The following is an 18075-nucleotide window of genomic DNA, read 5'->3' as shown; positions in this document are numbered from 1 at the left end:
ATAGACAACCTTGCTTTAAGTCAAGCGGTGGGATCCGGAACTTGGGAAGACAAGAACTGCAACTAGATGTGTTATAAAATCCTGAAACGACTTCTCTTCTACATCACAGACTCACAAAATCTTTGGAGAATGGAATAAAATTACTCTGATTTAAAGCCTTATTAAAAGTTAGTACCAGGAAAATAGGTAACAAAATGAAAAATGATCTATTACCCACCGGGTCTTGGGGTGGGGCCTGCAGTTGAAAGAGATGATGTCATCACTTTACTGGATGGTGGTTGTTTAGATGACAATAATGGTAACACAGCTGCAGGTGAAAAGAAACAGAATGAGACATTGATTTTTCATCAGCCAAAAATGAAAATGAAGAAATGAATGACAATAGAAATACCTCTAGTGTTTCCTGTTAAGGTTGGCTGTTGTTCTTCATCTTGTTCCTCTTCATAGGTGTCATAGACTACAGGAGGTATGTTGGTCTGAAATAAGCATTTGATTTTTTTTTCTTTCCAGATACTGTGAAGTGTTTCAAAATGAACAAGCCCTCCATGACTTAGAGATTTTCTAGTGTTTTTCCTTTCCATTTACCCTGACTTCAGTGTTAAGAACCAGAATTTTAACTTCTCCTGGTTGGTTTACCAGGAAAGTTGTCATATGTAAGTGTTGGATAAATATTTTCTTAGTTGAGCTTTAGAGAAGTTTATTTATAGACTTAAAATTATAATCTACAATTGAGTTCAATTACTGTTCTTAGACTTAATTATAACAGTGTAATTGCTTTTTAATATTGTTATGATTCACACTGTGGCACAAATATTACTCTATTAAACAAAGGAATCCTTGTAACAGTATCAGGAATAAGTTATAGCTATTAGTTAATTGCCTGCATGCAACATCAGAGCTCTTACTCAGAACAACCAGCTCTGAGCACACCAAGTTAAAGTACCTGTCCTTCAGAAAATTAAGGGAAATGGTACAAATTACGTTAGGTGGCACAGAAAGATGTATACTTTAAACTTCTGCTCATTAAAGCCTGCTGAATTTTCATACCGGAGCTAATGGTTGAGGAAGATGGCCAAGACTCAGAGGACTTTCTACTGTAGATACTCTAAGTGTCTGTGCTGAAAGTGATTGTCTATTAACATTGTTCTTCTGAAGTATGTAATGTAAAGAACTTGGAGATACGGAATGGAAGGATCGCCCACTTATACTTGCACCATTTTTATTATGGTTGTATACTAAGGTGCCATGTTCATCTTCACAAAATTGATTCACTAATTTGGACTCCAGAGCTGTTAAAAAGAAAAAAAAAAAAAAAAAGAAAAAAAAAAAAGAAGTAGAAAACTTATCATACGGAGAAATTCCATGTATTCTTAAAATTTGAATTACTTATATATGTCACTAGTACATATGTAATCCAGAACTCCTTCCGATTGTTTACACGCATCTAAGAAGATGATTCCAGATTCTTTGGAGTATGGACTTACATGCTGGCACAGATTTGCCAGCATGTAAGTCCTCTACATGGTAGAAAATACAGTGAACTCACATTAGGGTGTTCATCTAAGCTTAGTAACAACTACTAGCTGGTAATGGGAAAATAACTGCTTATCTTTCTCCCGTGAATAACCACATGAAAATGGATTATTTCCCCAGGGGAGTGAACAAGTAGCATTTACAACAATGGGTTTCATTCTGATTTATAGTCAGATTTTCAGTGCATGAGCACTTACTCATCTTAGAAAACTTGTTTAAGCAGCTGTTTTCCTAGACTGGGTGATTGACATTCCCCCATTGGCATGTTGTCCCATAATGTGACACCATAAAGAAAGGGGATCTGTATCTCTAGATTCCTATTACTTTGCAGCATCAAAACATATCCACAAAGATAATGCTTCTCTCCCACCCTGCCCCCTTGTGAGAAACATCCATGCAAGGCAGAATAAAACTTCAGTGAACGCACCTGAGAGGGTGTTAAAGTCATCGATGAGATACATGTGTTCTCCGTCTGGGTCTGAAGCAATCAGATTTAGCTCACGCACAAACTCAGCCTGTGTTGGATCTGAAGTATTTACGATTCCTATTGCATACATTTCGATGTTTGCTGCATGAGCCTCTCGAACAACAAGATCTAGTTTTACAGCTTCTCTCTTGTCTGTTTGGCCATCTGTTAGCACAATAGCTACTTTCCTCACCCCTGCTCGAGCACCAGAAAATCCTTCCTGGGTTGCTTTGCGGATAGCAGTTCCTGTGTAAGTGCCTTCTCCCATGTATTGCATTTTTCTAATTGCTCTCTTAACATCCTGGCGGGTTGGATACTTGTTGAGACCAAATTCTAGCCGAACTTCTAAACTGTATAACACAAGGCCAATTCTGGTAGCATTTCTGCCTACAGTTACTCTGTCTACTAAAGCAGTTACAAAGTCTTTGATAATCTCAAAATTTTCTGGTCCCACACTCTCAGAGCTGTCAATCACAAATACCAGCTCCATAGGAATTTCCTTACATTTAATACTGCAACCTACAAAGGAAAGAGAAAAGAAACCCAGATCACAATGACTTGATTTGGCATGCTTTAGGAAAAGAGAAGAATGCAAATGTTATGAAGGAAATATAGAATTTGAACATAAAGATTTCCTGAGTCCTTACCACATATCTCTTTAATTAATTTAATGATATCTTCTCTCTGGATGTGAAAAAAAATAAATATTAAAATATTTTAAAATTTGCCTCTTTCAAATGAGCTACAATATTGACACTAACAAAGATTTTGTTTATAATTAATATTTGTGTCCTACAGTGACTTAGAAAAATCTTACTGTTTAACTTCCAAACGTCTCCTTGAGAATGAGTTCCACATTTTACAATGAACTATTTCATATGCATACAAGGATCAATAACTTCATAACACATTAACATCTCTATCTAAAACAATTAACTCCTGTTATTTTAAAAAATGGTTTGTGATTAATTGATTCTCATTAAAACTGAAAGGCATAAATATTTTAGCATCTAAATAATATGATATCCCTTTTAAATGTTCTGGGAGCAGAGAAATAGACCCAACTTTAGGAAGTGTAGGATTGCTTGTTGTGAGGTGATGTATCCCAGAGCACCAATACAGAATGGAATTGGGAGTTGTCAGCCTTGATGTACCTGGCCCCTATTACCCAGCCTTCATCAGCACAAAACCCCAAAACTGCTGCCTTCAGAGCTGTCTGTTCAGAACAATGATAGCTTCTGTGATGTGTGAACAAAGTGTTTCTCAAAGCAATCATTTGATATATATTTTGAAGTGCTTGAGAGGACTCATCTGGCATTGAGTCAGCCTTTCAAATACAACCTTTTGCTACTGCTTCTCAGTTTTCATAATAAACTGTACTAGTGTTCAGTACTCACTGACATACTTTACTGAATTTGACTCAAATGTGGTACAGGCTTAGCAGAAATATAAATAAGTTCATAGCATAATTGACCATGATAAGTTTGAAGATCTTTGCTCTTTACACTCTTAAATACTTGCAAAAAACCTTCCTGCAGCAAGTACACACCTGGGTGATCTAACACTAGCTATAAAAGAAAATATAGCAGAAAAATACCTAAAGTCACCAGGAACTTCTAATTCCATTTCTGCATAAAGTAAATAAGAAAAAATCAGAAATCTTTGAGTTGGTTTCTTTCTATATTATTGCTGAGGTGGCTTCTAATCAGAAAGCTCTTTCCAAAATAATTAAAAGGCTACGTTTCATCTGATAGTGTTGTTTATATCTTGCTGTAATGGGATTTAAATAATGGAATTTGCTTACTGTTAGGCCTTGGTCTCCCTTTGGTCCGGTTTTGCCCTGTAACAGTGATTGCTAATTAAGCTACTGCAATTAGATAGTAACATTGTAATTCAGAATACAACTTCATCCATACCGTTATTAGAATAATATTTTTCCAATAGAAAGTTAAACTGGAAAACGTGTGCTTGTGATGCACATGCACTGCCTTGTGCATGTAGTACCTGCAACCTCCTAAGGTGCTTTATGGTTAGTGGACGACCTCAGTTCTCCCACTGGGTCACTGTCAGCTGTCTTTCACTGCTGTCCTGGTTTTGGCTGGGATAGAGTTCATTTTCTTAGTAGCTGGTTCAGTGCTGTGTTTTGGATTTATTATGGGAATCATGTTGATAACACACTGTTGTTTTGGATATTAGAAGTGGTGCTTACCCATATTCAAGGACTTTTCAGTTTCCCATGCTCTGTCAGTGAGAAGCTGCACAAGGAGCTGGGGGGAGCATGGCCAGGACAGCCGAGCTGGGCAGGCCAAAGGGATATTCCACAGCATGGGAGGGCTCACTCAGTACAGAAACCGGGGGAGTTGGCCGGGAGGGGCTCATCGCTGCTCGGGGATGGGCTGGGCATCCAGCAGTGGGTGGTGAGCAATCTTATTGGGCTGCACCTGGCTTTTTTATGGTTATGATTATGATTATTCTTGGTTCAATTATTAGACTGGTTTTATATCCATCCATGAGTCTTCTGCTTGTTTAGGTTTTTTTTTTTTTTTCACTTTTTTTCCCTGATTTTCCTCTGCATCACACCAGTGTTGGGAGGTAGATGATCGAGTGGGTGTGTAGTATTTGGCTGCTGGTTGGGGTTAAACCATGACAACTGCCTTAAGGAAGAAACCACATCCATGTGGGAAGTGGGGTATTAATCAAGTAAATGTCTTCTTTGTGCTTTCAAAGTTTTTAATAGTTTCAGTTTCTTAAATGTTTCAGATTATATGTAATTAAAGACAAAGAAGAACACACAACCCAACTTTGTTTCTAGGTGGTTTACGAAAATATATGTGATAAACCTGAGTTACTTACAGGTTCTCCAGATAAACCAGGGTCACCCACATCACCTTTTTCTCCTTTTTTCCCCTTGTCACCTGTAGCTCCTCGATCTCCCTTTAAAACCATGGTGGTAAGCAGAAAGAAATTTTAAGTCAGTTTTTGTTACACTTTTCAAATTTCTCTCTCATAGCCTTTGTTGAATGCACATTAAGATGGTGACATGAGTTATAAATCTTTGTTAGAGATCATTTAAATAAATTGGTACTTTCATTAATAACTTGTAGTATTGACTAAGCATTTTTATGGGAAAAAATACCTGAAGTGGTTTGAACAATGAAGCATCTCAAACAACTACATGCAGACTGAGGGGTTTCATGGGCTATTGCATGATGGAAATTATTATCTGTGCCTTAGAAAAATAAGATAACACTAGAGAAACAGAAAAGAAATCCAAGAGTATCCTTAGAATGAATAAAGGGAGTATCACTCTGAGAAACCTTCTGGCCCAGAAAAGATGTTTGGCGTAGCAAACAAATGTATTAGTGTATCGTGGTTTGATTTTTAGAAGACTGTGGGACTTAGTACAGCCTTTCTGAGCCATTGTGTTCACATCTAAAAACTGATTCCAACCCACCATTCTCTTTTTCTTAACATTGATTTAGTTACAAAATTTGGCATAGCAGGTCAGTGAAAGTGATATTAAATCTAATATTTATGTTAATAATAAAAGACTAATATAAATTCTAATAACAATATAACTTCTAACAATAATATAGTCTTCTGGTGTCCTGTCTTCTGGGGCTCCTTTTATACAGAATTCACATGTGTTCAATAAGAACTGACTGCAAAAGAGCATTTTGAGTGTGTTGGCTTCCATCTAGGGCATTATCTCACTATGATCTCTCATTTAGGTATCATACCTTCTCTCCCAGAAGCCCGTCTCCAGGGGGGCCTCGTGGTCCTGGCATTCCTTGAATACCTTGTTCTCCCTAATGATAATCCAGGTAGTGATATTAACCCTTTGTAATCATTCATCACACAGTAATTTAAAATGTTAAAAGAGAAAGTTTTTTTTAACTGCATTTTAACAAGGATCTTGAGGCACTTGAGACAATTTAGTTCCTAACTTATATTTCTCAAATACTTCTTCAGTATTGAAAACCCATCTGATCATTATTGGATTTAAGTTTAATTTTATTGCAATTTGAATTTTTTCCCTCTTTCCATCCCATTTTATTTCTTCTCATTCTGCCTTTCTTATTTCTATCTTTTGAGTCTGTCTTATCTGACTGATGCTTTGGGTAAAAGTGCATATTACAAGGAAAAATTAATCGTACTCACATTCAGGATGGAGGCTTTTTCTCTACTGAATAGTGTTAGTACACATAACTAAATCAGACTGTTTCTCTGGGCATGAGATTTGAGGAAGAGGGAGTGGTATTTTTAATTTTGTAAAGGTATCTTTAACTGATAAAAGTTCATTCTTCTTTCCTCAACATGCTTGGGCTAGTTTGCAGCAGCAGACAGAACATACTTTGCTGGTGCTCACATTATCCTTCTCATTTTCTAGCCTGGGGCTCTCTTCATAAAAGAAACAATGTGAAATCTCCTTAACACCGTGGTGGTCAGATTGACCACTCAGCACAGGTTAAATATTGAAGACACTGAGTCTTTTTACCTTAGCTCCTTGAATACCTTCACCAGGAGGTCCCAGAGAGCCAGGTGGCCCTGGGCGTCCTGTGGTTCCCTAGAGAATGTTCACAATAAAAATACACAATAAATTGTTATACCACTGTGTAATTTCTTGTCCTTCCTCAACCCTCAAACATGTCTTTTTATAAGTAGTAAGAATAAGATTGCTCTAGCTGAAAAAGACTCTTTTTGGCCTTTATCAGATTTTAATAATCCAGTTTATACTTTGAAGGAGTCAGTTGGCTTAATACTTAGTGAACATGAATCACCTTGCTGATAGAGATATATGCTGCATTGAAGGATGGATTGTATTGGTGGGACATTGGGGACTGAACTAGAATTTAACAGAAGATTATTATTGGTTTTTTATCTTTTACCACCATTACACACAAGACCTATACACATACACACAGTAATGTGGCATTGCAAATAAACACTTATTGCTAATTTATAAGCTAGTTTTCAATAGAATTCTAGAAAAAAAAAGGTTCCCATTCCATGTTACTCACAGGAAGCAATCAAAACCCACATAGTACATATTAATTTTATGTCTATACTGCTATTCTAGTATCCCTGCATGAAATTCTCAATTTCCTCATTTGTAAGGATCCCATGGACATGCTATTTCTTGGTACTAGTGCTGCCTGAGAAGGTGCTCCACCACTGCTTTTCTCTGGACCCTGTCTTCCTGTCAATGGAAACTGTATCTCAGGGACCAATAAGTCACAATGTGCAGGTAACTCATTATTATGTTGCATAATCTTTGCATTTAACATTGTTGAGTTCCTTTATATTTACATTCAAACAATTTCTTTTGTATTCAGTAGACTTCTAAAACAGCTGTAGGAGCATAAGAGTTTCCAGTTTGGGAGGTTTCACAGTGAAAATTGCTTTTTATAGTTAGTTATTTTCAGGCCTTTGTCACGGTTACAAAATAATTATAATCCTTTTAGCAGGGATCAATCCTCATACTGGCTATTAGATGACTATTTGATTTATACAATAAAAAAGAGGAATAAATTCCAGAAGAATTCAACAGTAGTGCCTATAGCTGTAACAATAGTATAGGCAAGACATACTAAGTGCTTGCCCAACCCTTAATTCTGATCAATGCTAGGTCTGAATAAATTTTTGCCACTCAGTTGCAGCTAATTTCTGCAGGAGCTAAATGTTTTGTCACTGATCTTCACTAAGATAAGGTTATCACCTTATCATTTATCATATGCAGCCACAAGGAGGCTATGGTTTATGGCTAGTCAGCAGAAATATTTTTGATTTTTTTATAAAATAAAGATTATTTGTTGGATTAGTTGTTTCCAATGAAGACATAAAACATGCAGATATCTATACACAATCACACATTTTTATAGTATACTTTCCCCCCCTATTTTAGAAATTAGACAAAGAGAGACATAATAGTTTAAATCTCTTACTTTTGGTCCTGGCAAGCCTTTTCCTGGGGGACCAGCAGGGCCAGCTGGTCCTCTACTACCAGGATCACCCTGAAAGCCAATACTTTAAGAGGTAAGTAGTGAATACCAAAGTTTAATGTATCTCTAGAACTCCAAGCATATGTTACACCCAAATGGGACAAAGAGAAGAGAACTATTAAACTGCACTGTGCATGTCCAAACAATGCTAACCCAAGGATATTGCTGGCAGGGCAAGGAAGTTATTGGGAATAAACAGCGGCTGGCGGTCTAAACATATTCAAGTCAATTATGCACAGTTACACAGGAATTGCAATTCCCATATTATAAAATAAACTCCAGATTCTCCAAACCAAAAAAAAACCCTGACAAACCTAAACCAAAGAAGATCTACCTTTTTAAAGTAGGAAGAAAGTTAAAGCAGGATTAAATAGGTATTCTGACTGTGACCTATAAATAGGAATTGTATCTCTATGAAGTAGAGTATACACAAGCATTTGCTTTTCTAGAACTTGAAGTCTGTACCTTAGGTCCTGGTAGTCCAACTCCATCTGGGCCTTGTTCACCGGGAATCCCAGGGAGACCTGGCAAGCCCTGAAATATAAATTTAATTTACAGCTACATTGACTACATGCATTTGTTAATATTCATATGGTAGTATCTTAACTATATTGTCTCTTAATGAGATCACTATATTGTCACTTACTGTGATCTACAACTGGTTAAACTTTACTCTGATATACCAGAAGAAGTGTCAGTAGCATTTACATGTGTGTTGCATGTCATGCAGGGGCTTCTGTGTGTTTGAAGGTAGAGGATTCTAATCTGGAGAGGCAGTTGCAGAAGCAGTTCTTCATTGGGTTGCACAAAAATATCAGAAAGTTTTATAAATAAATTTCCAATTTCCATGTTGATATTTGTTAATTTTGGTTACTCAGTGTGGCAAATGCAAGCACTTCTGCTGTTGTCTTTAGCATAGGCAAATGCAAGTATGTGTGGTCCAAACTCCCTGATTGTAGCTAGCAATCTTTCTGAGACTTCCTCGCTGCACAGGCAGGTAACTGCCAGGGCTGGTGGAGCATGCTGATGAGCACACTGGATATGTGAGTCAGCATTGCACACATGTGCAGGGAAGACAGAGGAAAGAGCCTTTTCTCTTTGCATCCTTTTTTGCAGGGATTGGTTATATCTACAAATAAAGGCCTCTGTAAAGATCAGTTCTGGCTCTTTGCACGCCAGTTGCTTTTTTAGCAGTTTTGGGATGTATATGGATCCAGCTGCTTAGCTAGATTGTATTTTCCTGTGTGGGAATGAATTTTGTGTGGTTGGGCAGAAGACAGGACCCTGCAGGAAGATTTTGAGGGCCAAAAGAACCCACTTGGAATATGTTACAGGGTGTAATCAAGAGAAGAGGACAGGGATGATCTTGTGCTATTTCAGAGAGAGATTTCATTTTATTCTGTGTTGAAGTTCATTTCTACAGTTGAGGAGTTTTAGGCTTTTACGGCTTTTAGACCAGCAAATCTTTCCTAGCATGTCAGACATGTAGGGTAGTCCCTTAGGTGTAGCACTTATTTGTTCCCCATTCACATAAAACAAAAGTCTATAAACTTACAGGTGGGCCGGGATAACCATCTCCTTTTTGCCCAAAGGGCCCAGGGGGTCCTGGAAGGCCTTGGTCACCCTGATGAAGGCAGGAGAAACAGCTGAGTGAATGCCAAGGCAATTGCTAGCAGGAAATTATCAATGAAAGTGAAACTTACTTGGCAAATATTCTGTAATTTGATTTTATCTATCAGCTAATATATTTTACTATGTGAATTATTATTTTAGGTTTATTTAATCCTGGACTAAACCAGTGACATTTAATAGTGCTCATGATCTGCACTCCTGAGTCACTAATTTTAATATTTTTCAAGACCTCTGTCTGTTGTCATTTGTGGCCTACATATAAGAATAAATTACTTTAGTTATATTTCTCATATTTTTATCATAATTTGTTCTAGAATTCTGTTTTCCTGTAATGCTGTGGAACCTCATTAAACCTTTTGAATATAACAGATCTTCCTATGGGAAATGTACAACTAAACTCCTTTCATGGATCCAGACAGCTGGAGTATCTTGGGAACAGATTTACTAAGAAAACTCAGAGGACCTTAACTCTCCCAGCCACACTGGGGGGTGCAGTGAGTTGCTCAGTTGCTATAGAATGGATGATCAAGATTGCATTTGTTCCTGTAGCAACCCAAAATACGGGCATTTAAAACAGTGGCAAGAAAAGACCCATGCAAAAATAACTTAAAAAAATTAGACTGTGAAAAGCTTTACCCTCTATGGCTTTACCCAGTGTGGTTGTGTGTCTAAGAACTAAGCAAAAGCAGGACCACTAATGCTGACAAAGACAGCAAAAAGTGAAGAATGTAGTCACAGAAACATGCAGTATCGCCGAATTGAAAGAGCTTTGCGGGGCTCAAGGCTGAGGGAGAGAGACTTGCAACTCTGAGCAAAGGATGTGCTTCCAGTTAATTAATTCCTGTTAGATCCCCAGAAATGGGACAAGATGAAGTTCTCTGAATTGACTGGACTACACCAGAAAATTATGAGATTCCATCAGCATAATCTTCTCCTGATGAAAATAAATGTAAAAATCTTGAATACCACTGACTGATCAAAAAGAGATAGGGATTGTCACATGTTTCTCATGCTTCTGTTACTCTGCAGTTCACTCAAAGAACAAGGGATTGGGATGTATTCAAAAGTACTGTCAAACTCACTAAGAAAAAAAGGTGAGGGAGGGGCAGGCAAGATCCAGTATATTTGGAGAAACACAGGTTTATATGTCCTGAGTTTGTTGGTCTCCAGACAAAATCTTTCCTGGAATGAAGAGTGGCTTAAGAAAGTTGAATCTCGGTACCACTGAGGCAGTGGTATACGGAAGCCATTGGAGATTAGCTACATATTCATATTCTTCTTACACTATAACCCTGTGTTATGAATGTTATGAAGTTAACCCTGAAGTTATGAATGAAGAAAAGAAGCCTGGCTGAGAAAAATCAGCTGCTTGCTAATTAACATGTAGGCTGTTGTAAGCAGGGTTAATCAGGTGTTCTCTCTGAATTCACTCTGCAGCAGTTAGAAACAGTCATTCCTCTCCTGGTTCTCTGCCATCTGAAAGGTTACAGTTACAGACTCTGGAGGATTGACCATCCATGGTTTTTCAGCTCTGCAAATCCTTATACTCTGCCAGAGTTGTAGGACACACACATTAACTGTGGAACATTTTAGTGTAACACTCTGGCCGTCCTAGGAGATTTGTTGCTGCTTCACTGAAATCCTCCTGCCTTATTTTACAGTTGTATCAGAAATTAGTTTAACAATTTAGGAGCTACCTTTGCCCCAGGAAGCCCAAAACCTGGTTCTCCAACTGGTCCAGCAAGACCAGGTAACCCAATGTCACCCTGCAATGAAGAAAATAAATCCTTTCGTTACATATCTTATTAAACACCACAGGCTGTGGGTTTCTTTTATACAAATTCATATATAACGAATATAACAACTTATTTTACTTACTGCTATTGCAAACATTAAACACCAAAAGCATAAATAAAATGAAAGATTAAATAAAAAAATACAAGGGATAAACAAATATGCTTTGATATGCAAAGTTATTCAAAATAAAGAAATGAACAAAGGTAGGCCACACCTCAAGCTGCCATACAATTAATACCAGGGCACAGTGGTAACTAGACTGGATGCAATCCAGAAGTTTTAGTTGATCTCATAAGGCTGGAATTGTTTACACAAATATTAGCATAGCCTACTTCAGTTTTCACCCTGAGTTTCTAAGCACTAGGAGATGGAATGTGGATGGTACCTTTGGTCCAGGCACAGATCTTCCAGGAGGGCCAGGCATTCCAAGACGTCCTGGTGCACCAGGCTCCCCCTGCAGTGAAGGTAGGAGAGAAAAAAACAATGGATTTCTGTGAAAATGAGCATGACTATCATATAGAGAAAATATTTATGCAACATTTTACATTTAATTCCATTAAAATTCCATTAGAATTTCTAATAAGCTATTATATGCAGAGATAATCTAACTATTTGGAGAACTGATAAAAACCATATTTTGTTTTCTCCATGGAAATGAGATTCTTCTCAGTCACTAAACAAACATTTTTGAAGTTTTTAGAAGTCCCTTTCTTAGTGTATTCAAGACTTGGTCCACCACATACAGTGCTCAAGACTCCCTTCCCAGCTGTGTAGGTATACTGAAAACATTTATACATTTCTGTTAGAGTAGATTTTTAAAAATTTATCTTTCAGTTTACTTTTTTACCTCTTTTTCATTTTTATGGAAATACTCTTGTGCGTATAAGTAATAGAAGAATAAGAAACTGGAGGAGAAACTTGGAGTAGCTCTTCTCTCACTTTCAGTAAGTACTTAGTATTTTAACAGAAACTCCAAATCCATAAAAGAATATCAGCCATGAGTCAGTGCAAGGGGAAATAAAGTCCTGTCATGTATTTATATGCCATACACCATACTATCTTCTCAAATATTTCCATATAAAAATATCAATATATAGCTTTACTTTCTCCAAACCAACAGGGAAGCAAAATGATAAATGCAAAGGTTTTTAAAAAACACTGCTAGTTGTTTGTAGGAATCATGGTGATTCTTGCTAGGAGAAGCCTTTGCTGAATTTTTTTGAAGTTATTTTTTTATGAAGCGAGTTCATTCTAAAACAATTGCTTCTGAGATCTGGAACAATGTACAGCTTTGGGAGAGTATTTTACACATATAACATAGTAATAAACTCACTTTAGCTCCGACAGGTCCAGGCACTCCTGTTGGTCCTGTTAATCCACGTATTCCTCTCTGTCCTTGATCTCCCTACAAAAATGGAAAAGACATGTCACATATGTCAAATAATTTGAGAATGTGTTAACTGAAATCACTTGTAAATGTCAGTGAAAGATAGCAAACTTCTATTTGTAGGTGGCGCATATGAGCTGTTCCTATTGCCTTCACTGGCAAGTCAGTTAATTCTGCTCAGGAATTGTCCAGTGTTGAATTTGTACAATTATAATAACATAGATTTCATCTGAAATTAAATAAACCAGTTTACCACAGAATACTGTGAGAAAAATAAAAGTCAAAAAGGAATCTTAAAGGTTGAATAATTGCAGCTGAAAAGCAAGTTAAGCAATTAAATTAAAAAGATACTAAGAAAAATAATCAAAACAGGAAAATATAATGCAGTTGCTACTACTTTTTTTTTTTTTAATTTGAAGGCAAATAGGGCAAATCAATTGATCATAAAGAAAAGCTAAGAATGTTGTAAAGTTCTAAAGGGAAAACTGTTGTTCAGGCAGATTACTGTACTGCAGTACAGTACAAATGTAATAATTACAACAAAAATGAAACAACTATGATTCCAGAATAATATTTTTTTGTACTGGATAATATTTTTATACTGGACAAAAAAAAAAGAGAGAAGTTTTTGACAAACCTGTTCCTGGAACATTACGATTTTGAGTGACACCTTTAGTAAGAAATCCTCACCTTTTCCCCCTGTATTCCAATCCCTGGAGCACCTTCAGGACCTCTAAGACCAGGCAACCCTGGTTCACCCTTGAACAGAAAAATCAAAGGAGTGTTTCAGAGCACTGCATGGACATGGTGCAAGACAAACTTTGCATTCCCTTGAATAAATTCATTAAAACCATAGACCTTTCAGAGTCAATGACAAAACTCCCACTGATGTCAGGCGTGTCCAGAGGTTTTTTCCCATATTCAGAAGCAAGAACTGTACAACTCCATGTGGAGTGCAAGAAGTAGCAACTTCCTTAGAGACAGCTGAACTCTTGAGTATATAACCTTAAATAATGGAGTTTCTGAATCTAGAAAAAAACATGGTCAGAAGGCCATGAAGGCTTGCCCATAGCCATTTTAGTGGTTCCCCTCCTGAGTTGCAAGGCATTTAATGAATTACACAAAGCAAAAAAGAGTAAACAAGATAAAGCAATGCCCCACCCCAAAAAATTAGAAAAAGTGATGTTTTTACTAAAAAGGTATATTGAAAAGAGATTTTTTTTGCTGAAAAAAATGTGGTACTTTTCCCGTTGTCCATGAACACTCTCTCTTCTAGATTTGGATGTCAGCACAGAGAGAGCAGTAGCAATGCTCGGGGTGAAGCAGATAGACTGCAGAGAGAGATACACCAACCTTTTGTCCAGGGGCTCCATCTTCTCCTGGAAGACCGGGCAGACCTGCTAGTCCTGAAGGCCCTGGATCACCCTGACATCAGTAAAAAGTAAGCTCTTCTATTCAATGCAGACTCAGTACTATTCCTTCTCTGAATTAAGGAAATCTATTTAATTTTTTAAAAAGTTTAAATATATTTGTAGAAAACATTTATGCATATGAAGTCTTGTCTTTTTATAAAGACAGTTCTCATTACTTGGAACTAACCTACTGTCTGGTTGTTTTCAAGTGTGCATTTTATCTATGCAATTAAAATTATTAGCTGTTAATGATTCAGCTTATTCTTAAAAAATAATGCAATCTTTTCATTAAGTGGCAGCATTTGAAGGAAATATCAAATTTAACTGACTGTGACACAATGATTGACATCTTGCTGATGAATATCAACGCAAATCATTTAATGCCAGTGGAATTATCATGGCCCTCTTATGTAAGATTCAGGAGCCTGACCTGGTTTTTGATGAATTTGGGGTCAAATGGGTTCAATCAGCATTACTGTATTTTGTGAAATTAAAGACAGAAATTGAAAAATTTATTTTCTTTTCCAGCCCCTGTCACAAATCCCTAACAAACAAGAGCAAAACCAGGACAGCCTTGTGCCTTTCCAGTCACAAAAGTACTTTTTCATTGATGCCCCTATTCTGTGTTAATCTGGCTGTTAATGACATAGGGACTGGCTACCATCTTGGGCACTTCAGCACTAAGACAACCTGGTTACAGCTTCCTCTCCTCTTAGCAACTCAACTGCTCTTTCTGTCCACCAGCACAGCTTGTTTCTTGTATGAAGGTGTGAGGACGTAGCTGTTCTGTTTCCACCGTATTCTGTGTGGAAAGGGAAGGAGCAGCACAATAACCACTGTTCAGGGCTTTTTTTCACCTCTCTGCCTACAGTGTAGTTTAGACTTGGGACTGCGAGTTCTGGCAGCTGTTTGATATTCTGGATGGTTTTCTGCACAGAGCTGTAGGTGAGCTGTGTGCAATGATGACTTGAGCATGAGCCCGGCAGGTGGAAATTTCCAGTCACCATAACTCTTACTATTTTTTTACAGAACAGGGGTATTTAAAATGCTGCCATATGGAGGTTATTGAAAGTCTGTGTTAAAAATTCAAAAGACGAACCTAAAATTTATTTCTAAAACTTTTTATGTGGCTTCTGAAAGCATACTCAGGAAATATATATTTATAATCCAAATGAATAAATAGATTAAATAATTCCTCTATAAACAATGTACCTTAGAACCAGGTTCTCCAATACCTCTTTCTCCTGGCACTCCAGTCTCTCCTGGTAAGCCTTGTTCACCCTTAAGCAGATATTAGTTTTTAACAGCATTATTATGAAAAATATAAAAGCACATGCTTAATTGCTTAAATTTTAAGAAAGATTAGTGTAATATTGTCTGTAGTAAGTGTTAAAAACCCTTGGTCACAAAGATTGGCAATTTGCCACATGTTTTGAGCTGTCACCGAAGAGCTGTTGGTGGAAATTATTAATGCTGTCAATGTACACTTGTATGTCCCCAGGAATCTTTCCTGCCAAGGAGTTGATATTTCAGGAGCATATATGACATCCAAAGACAATTTTTTTTAAACTTTTTAGCAGTGGTAATCATATCCCTGCACAGTCACTTGAAGGGTAAGAGGTGATACTTAATTCTGCAAAGTTCTTTACTTGTCATGGACACTTGACCCACTTACACCTCTCGTTCCTTTATAGCGTGCTTTAATAGCCTTCAGTCATTCAGAACTTTGTCACATCTTTCAGGAAATTACTTTAAATCTCCATTCCAAACACCTCTAGGGTGATGTCTTTCATTAACAGTCCTCTATTTTGTGAATCACTTAAGGCTGAATTATTCTGACAGTTTTTCTTCTGAAAAAGTAGTTTTTCTTACACCTTAGACCATTTTAAACATCTAGATACAGTAGATACACAAATTCAGGAGAGACAATAGGTAGCAGAAGTTGCAAGGAAGGCAATCAATCTCTAATGTATCTCTGTATGTATTTTTCTGGAATGGAAACAGTACAGTGAGAATAAAAGATGATATGGAAATTGGGATGGTCCGCTCTTTTAAGTGCAACTAGTTTTTGTAACAGGTTTACGACACCTCCACGTGCCATGAAGAAGCTCAAGGCAGACAACCCTCTCAGTGGAAGTGTATGAGGCAAAGTGCAGCTCACTGTCTGGTATGTGGTACCTGAAAGCTTCTCTGTCAGTCAAGCAAAAAGCTAAATGAATAGCCACGGCATGAGTGGCTTGAGTTTACCAAGGCTTTTCAGTGGAGTAGGATCTGCTGTACAGTTTATAATATTAATAAAGAAAATATTTTCCTGCCTCTATGTCAGTACTTAGATTGGTGTTCAACAATTTAGTTTAATGTGGATAATTATAGAGACAGACCGTTTCTTGATCATGAAACATAACAGTAAAAACAGTGCAGTAGCTTTTACTTCAGAAAATTCCCTGACCTTTGGTCCAGGTATCCCCTGTCCTGGTAGCCCTCTAGAGCCAGGTGGTCCTTTTGGGCCCTCCACTCCCTGAGAAGAGTAGTTAAGTAATTATTAAAAATAAAATAATCTCTATTACTATACACTGAAGTGTGGGGTAGGGGGAAAATTGTACCTTTTCTCCTTGAATTCCAATTCCAGGTAATCCAACTGATCCTGGTAAACCAGGAGGACCACACTCACCCTGGCAAACAAAGTACAGTTGCTTAATTGTGCAAAGGTACAGAAACAATCTGGGACAGCTCCCATGCTAGTCAGTACATGTTGACTTCTTTTGAAGTCAGTAAAGCTGGGGATCTCATCTTTTATCTTTAACACATGCATTTATTCCCCACTGGTTCAGTTGCAAACAACCTCTAGTCTTCTTTTCCCTTTTTAAAACTTAACTTTCACACAGAATCAGATGCTTTTTCTAACATCCTCTATTTTAATATGAGGAGATGTTAAAATGGGTTGGAAGAATTTATTGGGCATAAATCTCAACTAAATACCACATTACCCGGTGTCTTTTATGGGTTCCTTGCCTCACTGTACCTTCTGTAGTTGAGTATCAACTCTGTATTCCCTATATTAGATTTATGATTTATTTGCACTCCATTAATCCCCTGGTGTATTTATTGCTCACCTTTTCACCTTTTATGCTGATGCCTGGCAGTCCACGAGGGCCTTTTGGTCCATCAAAGCCACGGTCTCCCTACATGAAAAAATAATAAGCTGTTAACTGTGGAGACACACAGCTGTTCTCTCTGAAGTAACTAGAGACAATGTTTTCTCTGTCATAATGAAAACCAAAATGAAAAGAACCAGCGAACTGCTCCTGGATCTGTGCTCCAGGATACCAAAGAGATTATCTTTTCAAAAGAGTTTGCCCTGCAATTTGAAATTGCTGATGAAAGGGCTGAACAAGCTTCTTTTTTATCTTTCTGCCCACCTCAATTACTTAAGGTCCTGTTCTGCTTCCTCTCAAATCAATGGCAAAACCACAACTGATTTAAATGCCTGCAGGCCTGAGTATTGAGACTAACTAAAAACTGAATTCTGTTTATTTTTTCATGGGTTAATCTCATTAAAGTGTGGGTTGATCTCATTGAAGTGGGGTAATGAGGATCTGGCTCCCACTAAGCATTTGCCAGATACTAATAAAGTATATTTATAATAATATTATATATTATTTTATATCTATTATATAAGACATATAATATAAAATTGTATATTATATATAAAATATATTTATAATAATATAATATTAATACAATATTGTGCTTTCCTGTACTTCTCTTAATAAAACAGAGGCAGATATTAGCCTGTATAAATTATGCCCCAGACAGATATTTTCTATCCTTAGTAACTGATTCCAT

General features: G+C 37.1%; 1 protein-coding gene across 1 annotated transcript in view; it reads right to left on the bottom strand.

Moving 5' to 3' along the window:
• Nucleotides 1–18075, bottom strand: part of LOC121356586 (collagen alpha-1(XXVIII) chain-like) — a 32518-nt gene that overhangs the window by 1320 nt on the left and 13123 nt on the right. Inside the window, exons 14-34 of the mRNA XM_041473220.1 lie at nt 17343–17411; nt 16833–16901; nt 16679–16747; nt 15442–15510; nt 14171–14242; nt 13508–13576; nt 12764–12835; nt 11816–11884; nt 11331–11399; nt 9557–9625; nt 8467–8535; nt 7945–8013; nt 6498–6566; nt 5740–5808; nt 4853–4933; nt 3804–3839; nt 2647–2683; nt 1961–2518; nt 1048–1289; nt 392–476; nt 218–307 (exon numbers count right to left, since the gene is read on the bottom strand). Of these exons, the coding sequence (XP_041329154.1) occupies nt 218–307; nt 392–476; nt 1048–1289; nt 1961–2518; nt 2647–2683; nt 3804–3839; nt 4853–4933; nt 5740–5808; nt 6498–6566; nt 7945–8013; nt 8467–8535; nt 9557–9625; nt 11331–11399; nt 11816–11884; nt 12764–12835; nt 13508–13576; nt 14171–14242; nt 15442–15510; nt 16679–16747; nt 16833–16901; nt 17343–17411 (2101 nt within the window). The remainder of the gene's footprint in view (nt 1–217; nt 308–391; nt 477–1047; nt 1290–1960; nt 2519–2646; nt 2684–3803; nt 3840–4852; nt 4934–5739; nt 5809–6497; nt 6567–7944; nt 8014–8466; nt 8536–9556; nt 9626–11330; nt 11400–11815; nt 11885–12763; nt 12836–13507; nt 13577–14170; nt 14243–15441; nt 15511–16678; nt 16748–16832; nt 16902–17342; nt 17412–18075) is intronic.

Source organism: Pyrgilauda ruficollis, unplaced genomic scaffold (assembly GCF_017590135.1).
Source record: "Pyrgilauda ruficollis isolate IOZ18807 unplaced genomic scaffold, ASM1759013v1 scaffold3, whole genome shotgun sequence".
In the NCBI taxonomy this organism is placed as follows: Eukaryota; Metazoa; Chordata; class Aves; order Passeriformes; family Passeridae; genus Pyrgilauda; species Pyrgilauda ruficollis.
The sequence above is the reverse complement of the archived record's forward strand: the minus strand, read 5'-3'. Positions and strand labels throughout refer to the sequence as shown.